Raw genomic sequence first — 10,132 nt, 5'->3', positions numbered from 1 at the left:
TACAGCAGCATTCTCAGTGAAGTCAACTCAACTCAAAAAAATGTGTCAACTCAACAAATGTATAAAATGTATTTGACTTGATAAAACGAGTCACTCTGACTGAATCTCAAAATATTTTTTTGGGGGGGTGATCTTCCATCTGTAGATGCTCTAGATTGTCATACTATCAACACACTATCTGTTGATAAGCAACTGCTTGCTGAGGTTAAGGTTAAGGTTAGGTTTAGAAAAAAGGCTAAGGGTTAAGGTTAGGGCTAGGATTAGGGTTGGGTTTAGGGTTAGGTTTAGAATAAAGGGTTAAGGTTTAGGGCTAGGATTAGGGTTAGGGCTAGGATTAGGATTAAGGTTTAGAAATAAAGGCTAAGGGTTAAGGTTAGGGCTAGGATTAGGGTAAGGTTTAGAATAAAGGCTAAGGGTTAAGGTTAGGGCTTAGGATTAGGATTAGGTGTTAGGTTTTAGAATAAAGGCTAAGGGTTTAAGGTTAGGGTTAGGATTAGGATTAGGGTTAGGTTAGAATAAAGGCTAAGGGTTAAGGTTAGGTTAGGATTAGGATTAGGGTTAGGTGTTAGAATAAAGGCTAAGGGTTAGGGTTAGGGTAGGATTAGGATTAGGTGTTAGGTTTAGAATAAAGGCTAAGGGTTAAGGTTAGGGTTAGGATTAGGATTAGGGTTAGGTTTAGAATAAAGGCTAAGGGTTAAGGTTAGGCTAGGATTAGGATTAGGGTTAGGTTTAGAATAAAGGCTAAGGGTTAGGTTAGGGTTAGGATTAGGATTAGGGTTAGGTTTAGAATAAAGGCTAAGGGTTAAGGTTAGGGTTAGGATTAGGATTAGGGTTAGGTTTAGAATAAAGGCTAAGGGTTAAGGTTAGGGTTAGGGTTAGGATTAGGATTAGGATTAGGGTTAGGTTTAGAATAAAGGCTAAGGGTTAAGGTTAGGGTTAGAGGTTGGGTTATGTAGATAGTTAGTTGACATTTTACTGATAGTCTATAGTCTATCCAAATAAAGTGTTGCCCACTGCCCTCCCTCCCTCCCTATACGTTCCCCTTACCTCCCTCCCTCCCTATACGTCCCCTTACCTCCCTCCCTTCCTATACGTCCCTTACCTCCCTCCTCCCTCCCTCCCTAATACGTCCCTTACCTCCCTCCCTCCCTCCCTATACGTCCCCTTACCTCCCTCCCTCCCTATACGTCCCCTTACCTCCCTCCCTCCCTATACGTCCCTTACCTCCTCCTCCCTCCCTATACGTCCCTTACCTCCCTCCCTCCCTATACGTCCCTTACCTCCTCCCCTCCCTATACGTCCCCTTACCTCCCTCCCTCCCTCCCTATACTCCTTATACCTCCCCCCTCCTTACGTCCCTTACTCCTCTCTATACGTCCCCTCCTCTACCCCTCCTATCGTCCCTTACCCTCTACCTCTCTCCTCCTCCTTAGTCTTACCTCCCTCCTCCTACCCTCCCTCCCTATACTCCCTACCTCCCTCCCTCCTCCATCTCTCCGTAGCCAGTGTGTGAAGCGCCCCTTAATTACGACTTACTAAGACTGGGCGATGGAGCGAGGAAGGGAGGGGAAGAGGGGAAAGTTTTTTTGTGATGTGATAGTGTTCAATTGAGACGCCAGAGTTGAGAATAATGTTTTTATGAATAGAGAGGAGAGCGAAGGAGGAAAACAAGGAGGAGAGAACAGCTGCCTGCCAGACCAGTTGGCACTAGATGGAAATAGTCAAGTTTTTTTCCCCTCTTCAGTTGTTTTTATAAGCACATTAAACCGAGCTAAGTCTACCACCTCTGCTACCCGTATACCTCTACACACACACCACACACACACGCACGCACGCACGCACGCACACCGTTTTAGAATTATTTTGAAATTCAGTCCAACACTTGATGAGGTGTGTTGTGTGTGTGTGTGTGTACGTGTGTACGGTGTGTGTGTGTGTGTGTGGTGTGTGTGTGTGTTCGTGTGTGTGTGTGTGTATGTACTCACTCGTGCGTTCACGGGGTCCGTCCACGGTGACTTTAATGGCTCGATGGTACGTTGCTACTTGAGGAGGGTTGGTGAACACGGTGATGGTCAGCGTGAAGCTCTTTCCTGTGGAAACATCAGACATACTGAGTCAGAGGACAATTCATTACCTAAGGGCCTGCGTTCAAATACCTCTTTCCTTATCTTTCTTTCATTCTTTCTTTCCTTGCTTCCTTCCTTCCTCACTTTCTTCCTTCCGTCCGTCCTTCCTTTCCTTCCTTCCTCTACTCTTTGGATTCAACAGTAAAGACATGACCCCTCAATGTCCTATCCTGTCATCCCTGTTGAAACAGTGAAATATTTTCATATAGCCTCCTGACCTGGTCTGTTTGAACAGTGAAGGTCTGTCCATATAGCCTCCTGGCCTGGTCTGTCTGAACAGTGAAGGTCTGTCCATATAGCCTCCTGACCTGGTCTGTTTGAACAGTGAAGGTCTGTCCATATAGCCTCCTGACCTGGTCTGTTTTGAACAGTGAATGTCTGTCCATATAGCCTCCTGACCTGGTCTGTTTGAACAGTGAAGGTCTGTCCATATAGCCTCCTGACCTGGTCTGTTTGAACAGTGAAGGTCTGTCCATATAGCCTCCTGACCTGGTCTGTCTGAACAGTGAAGGTCTGTCCATCTGACCTCTTGTCTGTCCGTGTACATTTGCGTGGGCCGAGACGGGGTAAGGTATTTTCCTCTACAGATAATCTAAGCAGTTGCTGCTAAGCCTAGTGTGTGTGTGTGTGTGTGTGTGTGTGTGTGTGTGTGTGTGTGTGTGTGTGTGTGTGTGTGTGTGTGTGTGTGTGTGTGTGGAGTGTGTGGAGTGTTGTGTGTGTGGTGTGTGTGTGTTGTGTGTGTGTGTGTGTGTGTGTGTGTGGAGTGTTATGATTCAGAGCTGCCGACTCAGCACAAACATTAACGGCAGAGGTATGTGGACGCGTCATGTAACCATGGCTACCCACAGGAAAAAGGAAGTGGGAGGGGTGTTGCTGTGGTGAACAGCTGGTGGTGCGGTCCACGTGTCAGACAGAGACAGAGTGACAGAGAGAGACAGAGACATACAGACAGAGAGACACAGAGACAGAGAGAGACAGAGAGACACCGACAGAGACAGAGAGAGACAGAGACAGAGAGAGACAAGAGACAGAGAGAGAGAGAGACTGACAGAGAGACACTGACAGAGACAGAGAGAGACACTGACAGAGACAGAGAGAGACACTGACAGAGAGAGAGAGAGACACTGACAGAGAGACACTGACAGAGAGAGAGAGAGACACTGACAGAGACACCGACAGAGAGACAGAGAGAGACAGAGAGACACGACAGAGAGACAGAGAGACAGAGAGACAGAGAGACAGAGAGACAGAGAGAGACAGATAGAGAGACAGAGACAGAGACAGAGACAGCAGACAGACAGACAGACAGACAGACAGACAGACAGACAGACAGAAAGACAGACAGACAGACAGACAGACAGACAGACAGACAGAATTTTTATTTTATTTAAATGAGCTGCTGATTGTTCCTGTTACAGTAGAAAATTTCCTTTGTACTGAAAACAAAAACAATGCAGAAAAGAGCTGAAAAATCTCGGGAAAGAATTGAAAATAAATTGCCCGGAGAAAATCTAAACAGAGATGGTTTACGCTACAGATGTCTGCTCTTCAAAGACAAAGTAACATTTCTGTCAGACTTTTCTTTCATATGAGGGGAAGAAAACAACAACAGATCAATGAATCCAACGTTAATCAATCAACAGCAGTTGAAAAAAACACCTAAAATCCCAGAGAGCAAGAAGCAAGGTGGCTCGGAAAAACTCCCTAGGAAGGCAGGAACCTAGGAAGAAACCTAGAGAGGAGCCAGGCTATGAGGAGTGGGTGTGCCGGGTGGAGATTATAACAGAACACGGCATGAAGGATTGTTCTTTCCTATTTGTGACTCGTTTCAGGACACTAGGCGTATGTAGCGCGTAACTGCTTCACAGAAGAGGCATTTGAAAAAGTTTTTACATTTCTAAGCAAAATTCATTTTTTGACAGAAATGCCTTCTGGAACTTTCATATGCCGTAATAATATGCCATCTGGGCTCGGTTTGTTGTTTTGGAACGTTGTTGTTTTGGAACGTTTGTTGTTTTGAAACGTTTGTGTTTTGGAACTTTGTTGTTTTGGAACTGTTGTTTTGAAGTTTTGTTTGGAAAGGTTGTGTGTTTTGGAAGTTTGTTGTTTTGGAACGTTGTTGTTTTTGGAAGTTTGTTGTTGGAACGGTTTGTTGTTTTGGAACGTTTGTTTGGTTTTTGGAACTTTGGTGTTTGAAGGTTTGTGTTTTGGAACGTTTGTTGTTTTACGTGTTGTTTTTGGAACTTTTTTGAACGTTTGTTGTTTGGAACTTGTTTGTTTTTGGAACGTTTGTTTGGAACGTTTGTTGTTTTGGAACGTTTGTTGTTTGGAACGTTTGTTGTTTTGGACGTTTGTTTTTTGGAAGGTTTTTTAAAGTCCATTGAAAAAGTTTGCTTACTAGCTAGCTTCCAGCTGAGTTTGTATCCCCGCATCGCAGTTAGCATACGTTGCTGGACCACACCTATCTGTCCAGTGATTCCTGCTGACCAAGGCCGGGTCTGTGGCGCGTTCTTGGCGTAGCAACTAGCCTAGCTGCTAGCTAGCTGCCTACCACGCTAGCAGGGGTTTTCTTGAGAGCTTGAACACAGCCCGGGACGTGTTTAGCCATTGTCTAGATCCTGTTTGTTGTTTGTTATCAATCTTCCCTGTGACCTGCCGTGTTCTGGAACTGAGAGGAGTAACAGCGTGAAATATGTTATTACCATGACAAAGACCAAAGCCGCTGGGAGTACCGTTGAGGACAGTGTGTCCCTCGATCACAGGTGAAGGATATTTTAAACTAATAAAAAGATAATATACATTATTTTATCATATGTATACAGAGCATTCCCCATAATACAAACAGTTGTTACAACAACAAGAACAGCTTTCAGTGTTTTGTCCAAATACTGGTGGATTCAACTAATAAAATTAAATGTCCATAGAGCTCCGAGACAGGATTGTGTCGAGGTACAGATCTGGGGAAGGGTACCAAAACATTTCTGCAGCATTGAAGGTCCCCAAGAACACAATGGCCTCCATCATTCTTATAATGGAAGAAGTTTGGAACCACTAAGACTCTTCCTAGAGCTGTTCGCCCGGAACAATCGAGGAGAAGGGCCTTGGTCAGGGTGGTGACCAAGAAACCGACGGTCACTCTGACCAGAGCTCCGGAGTTTCTCTGTGGAGATGGGAGAACCTTCCCAAGGGACAACCATCTCTGCAGCACCACACCAATCAGGCCTCTTATGGTAGAGTGGCGGAAGCCAGACGGAAGCCACTCCTCAGGAAAAGGCACATGACAGCCTGCTTGAGTTGACCAAAAATCACCTTAAAGACTCTCAGACCATGAGAAACAAGATTCTCTGGTCTGATGAAACCAAAATTAAACTATTTCGCCTTAATAGCGGCTAGCGGTCAGAATTTTTTCCTTTTTCTTAAAATAACGTTCCCAAGGTAAACGGACATTTTCTCTGGCCCAGATGGTAGAATATGCATATAATTTACAGATTAGGATAGAAAACACTCCAAAGTTTCCAAAACTGGCAAAATATTGTCTGTGAGTATAACAATACTTTATCTTTTTTACATCCYAAGATTATCAAAGGTAAGCGATTAATTCTATTGCTTTTCTGACTTTCGTGACCATGCTAATTTGGGGCTAGCTGTTGTAGCATTGATTGATACACTCACAAAAGCTTACATTTATTTCGCTGTAAAGCATATTTTCAAAATCTGACACGATAGATGGATTAACAACAAGCTAAACTGTGTTTTGGTATATTTCACTTGTGATTGCATGATTAGAAATATTTTAAGTAATATTTATGCATTTGGCGCCCTGCAATTCTAGCTGTTGTTTAGGAAAGTGATCCCGTAAAAGGGATCCGTAGCGCAGTGAAGTTAAATAAAGGCGAAATAAAAATATAAAAATATAAAATATACACTCCATATATACACTCTATATATATACTGTATATACACTCTATATATACACTCTATATATATACTGTATATACACTCCATATATACACTCCATATATACACTCCATATATACACTCCATATACACACTCTATATATACACTCTATATATACACTCTCTACGTTAAAATATTTGTTGGTCTGATGTGATTAATGAGGAGCATCCAGACGCTGCACTTAATGAATTTATGAAATTGCTTCTTCAAATTATTGAATTTATAATTATTAGGAGACTGACTGTTAGAACTGTTGAGGCTCCATGGATCGATGAGGAATTGAACAACTGTATYGTTGAAAGAGATGGGGCAAAAGGAGTGGCTAATAAGTCTGGCTGCACATCTGACTGGCTGACTTACTTACACTGAATTTTTTTTTTTGTTTTTTTTCCGGTTTTTTTTTTTACTTTAATTTTTCTGGTTTTTTTTTTTTATTTAATGCAAATTGAGAAATGATTGACTAAACTCAACAACAAGGAAGAAAAACTGTGTTTTGAAGCCAAGATCAAAAGATATAAAGAATGATGTAAAAAACTTTTGAGTATATTAAATGAAATTATGAGCAGAAAGACAAATTCAACTCCATCTTTCATCGAATCAGAGGCTTATTCATCACAAAACCATCTGATGTTGCCAATCATTTTATGATTACTTCATAAGCAAAGTGGGCAAACTTAGGCAGGAAATGCCAACAACGAACAGTGACCATCGTACTATGTAACAAGAAAACAAATAATGAAAAGAACAGCATTGCAAGTTTTAATTTTGTAAAGTTAGTTTGGAGAGGTGGGAAAATTATTGTTAACGATCAATAATGACAGACCTCCTGGCATTGACAACTTAGATGGAAAGCTACTGAGGATGGTAGCTGACTCATAGCACTCCTATCTTCATTCTTTAATCTTGAACGAGAGGAGTCTTTGTCCTTCAGCCTGGGGGAAGTCTTTGTCCTCAGGCCTGAGGAAAGTTCTTTTTCCTCAGCACTGGAGAAAGTCTTGTCCTCAGCCTGGAGGGAAGTCTTTTTGTTCCTCAGGCCTGGAGGGAAGTCTTTGTCCTCAGGCCTGGAGGAAGTCTTTGTCCTCAGGCTGGAGGGAAAGTCTTGTCTCAGGCCTGGAGGAAGTCTTTGTCCTCAGGCCTGGAGGAAAGTCTTTGTCCTCAGGCTGGAGGAAGTCTTTGTCCTCAGCCTGGAGGAGTCTTTTGTCTCAGGCCTGGAGGGAAGTCTTTGGTCCTCAGGCCTGGAGGGAAGTCTTTGTCCTCAGGCCCTGGAGGAGAGTCTTTGTCCTCAGGCCTGGAGGGAAGCCAATTATCATTCCAACTACACAAGATGTGATAAAGCGCCTCTAGTCTACAGCAGACCTATTAAGCTTGCTTGCCAGCTCTTATCAAACGGGTTGGAAACACAAATTGTTTGACCAAAATACAAGCTATTTTTTTTATACTTTATTTAACCAGGTAGGCTAGTAGAGAACAATTTCTCATTTACAACTGCGACCTGGCCAAGATAAGGTAAACAATTTGCACACAAACACAAACAACACAGAGTATCACACATGAATAAACAAAGCATGCAAGCAGTCAATAACACAATCAGAAAAATAACTATAAGCTGAAAGTCTGCTGGTTCATTTGTTTACAGAGAAATAGTGCAGGTAGCCTAGGGTTTAGAGCGTTGGGCTAACCCGAAAGGTTGTGAGATCAAACCCATGAGCTGACAAGTTAAAATCTGTCGTCTGCCCCTGAACAAGCAGTTAACCCACTGTTCCTAGGCCGTCATTGTAAATAAGAATTTGTTTTTAATGATTGCCTTTATAATAAAGGCACTTAACTGTACTGCACTGACACAAATGACTGATGATTGGTTGAAATAATTGATAATAAGAAGATTGTGGAGTTAGTACTGTTAGATTTCCAGTGCAGCCTTATATTATTGACCATAACCTATGGTTGTTGAAAACACTTACAGATGTGTTATGTTTTTCAACCTCTGCCATATTGTGGATTCAGAGCTATGTATCTAATAGAACTCAAAGGGTTTTCTTTAATAGAAGCTTCTCTAATGTCAAACATTTAAAGTGTGGTGTACCGCAGGGCAGCTCTCTAGGCCCTCTACTCTATTTTTACCAATGACCTGCCACTGGCATTAAACAAAGCKTGTGTGTCCATGTATGCTGATGATTCAACCAGATACACATCAGCAACCACAGCTAATGAAGTCACTGAAACCCTTAACAAAGAGTTGCAGTCTGTTTTGGAATGAGTGGCCAGTAATAAACTGGTCCTGAACATCTCTAAAACTAAGAGCATTGTATTTGGTACAAATCATTCCTAAAGCTCTAGACCTCAGTTGAATCTGGTAATGAATGGTGTGGCTGTTAAACAAGTTGAGGAGACTAAATTACTTGGCGTTACRTTAGATTGTAAACTGTCATGGTCAAAACATATAGATTCAATGGTTGTAAAGATGTCTGTAATAAATAGATGCTCTGCTTTTTTGACATCACACTCCACAAAGCAAGTCCTGKAGGCTCTAGTTTTATCTAATCTTGATTATTGTCCAGTCGTGTGGTCAAGCGCTGCAAAGAAAGACCTAGTTAAGCTGCAGCTGGCTCAGAACAGAGCAATATGTCTTGCTCTTCATTTTAATCAGAGGGATAATATCAATGCTATGCATGCCAGTCTCTCTTGGCTAAGAGTTGAGAAAAGACTGACAGCGTCACTTTTCCAAATTGTTTGCATAGTCAACTTACACACAGCACTTATCCCATCCAGACATGCCAACAGGGGTATTTTCACAGTACCCYGGTCCAGAACAAARTCAAGGAAACATACAGAATAGGTTGAGATCATTTCGGCCCCAAGACCTCTAATCATTCGCTTTACCAGATAAAACTGCGAGACTTCGAGCGCCAGCTATCCTGAGGGAAACTTCGGAGGGAACCAGCTACTAGATGGTTCGATTAGTCTTTCGCCCCTATACCCAGGTCGGACGACCGATTTGCACGTCAGGACCGCTACGGACCTCCACCAGAGTTTCCTAGCACTCAGGTTAGCATGTGGCTAGCTATAGTTACCAACAGAGTTTTGGCTTTTTTTTTGTTTATCTAACTAGGCAAGTAAGTTATGAAAAATTATTATTTACAATGCCGCCTACTCCGGCCAAGCCCTAACGACGCTGGGCCAATTGTGCGCCGCCCTATGGGAATCCCAATCACGGCCAGTTGTGATACAGCCTAGAATCAAACCAGGTCTGTAGTGTTGCTTCTTACACTGAGATGCAGTGCCTTAGACCGCTGCGCCACTCAGGAGCCCTAAATCTGCTTACCACTAGTAGGATTTTAGCACAGCCCTTTTTCCACCCTGCTGGCTTACCTCTACGTTGTATTTATTATGGATCCCCATTAGCAGCTACTCTTCCTGGGGTTTATTATGGATCCCCATTAGCAGCTACTCTCTCCTGGGGTTTATAATGTCCCCATTAGCAGCTACTCTTCCTGGGGTTTATTATGGATCCCCATTAGCAGCTACTCTTCCTGGGGTTTTAATGGGTCCCCATTAGCAGCTACTCTTCCTGGGGGTTTATAATGGATCCCCATTGCAGCTACTCTTCCGGGGTTTATTATGGGTCCCATTAGCAGCTACTCTTCCTGGGGTTTATTATGGATCCCCATTAGCAGCTACTATTCCTGGGGTTTTATAATGGCCCCATTAGCAGCTACTCTTCCTGGGGTTTATTATGGATCCCCATTAGCAGCTACTCTTCCTGGGGTTTATTATGGATCCCCACTAGCAGCTACTCTTCCTGGGGTTTATTATGGTCCCCATTAGCAGGCTACTCTTCCTGGGGTTTAAAATGGGTCCCCATTAGCAGCTACTCTTCTGGGGTTATTATGGATCCCCATTAGCAGCTACTCTTCCTGGGGTTTATTATGGATCCCCATTAGCAGCTACTCTTCCTGGGGTTTATTATGGATCCCCATTAGCAGCTACACTTCCTGGGTTTTATTATGGTCGCCATTAGCAGCTACTTTCCTGGGGTTTATTATGGTTA

General features: G+C 42.9%; 1 protein-coding gene across 1 annotated transcript in view; it reads right to left on the bottom strand.

Moving 5' to 3' along the window:
* Positions 1 to 1,985: 1,985 nt before the first annotated feature.
* The window catches only part of LOC112077696 (runt-related transcription factor 1-like), a gene marked incomplete at its 3' end in the record, with an annotated part of 27,318 nt that continues 19,171 nt past the window's right edge, over positions 1,986 to 10,132 (bottom strand). Inside the window, 1 exon segment of the mRNA XM_024144172.2 lies at positions 1,986 to 2,090. Coding sequence (XP_023999940.1) covers positions 1,986 to 2,090 — 105 coding nt within the window.

This window comes from Salvelinus sp. IW2-2015, unplaced genomic scaffold (assembly GCF_002910315.2).
Source record: "Salvelinus sp. IW2-2015 unplaced genomic scaffold, ASM291031v2 Un_scaffold4834, whole genome shotgun sequence".
NCBI lineage: Eukaryota > Metazoa > Chordata > Actinopteri > Salmoniformes > Salmonidae > Salvelinus > Salvelinus sp. IW2-2015.
The sequence above is the reverse complement of the archived record's forward strand: the minus strand, read 5'-3'. Positions and strand labels throughout refer to the sequence as shown.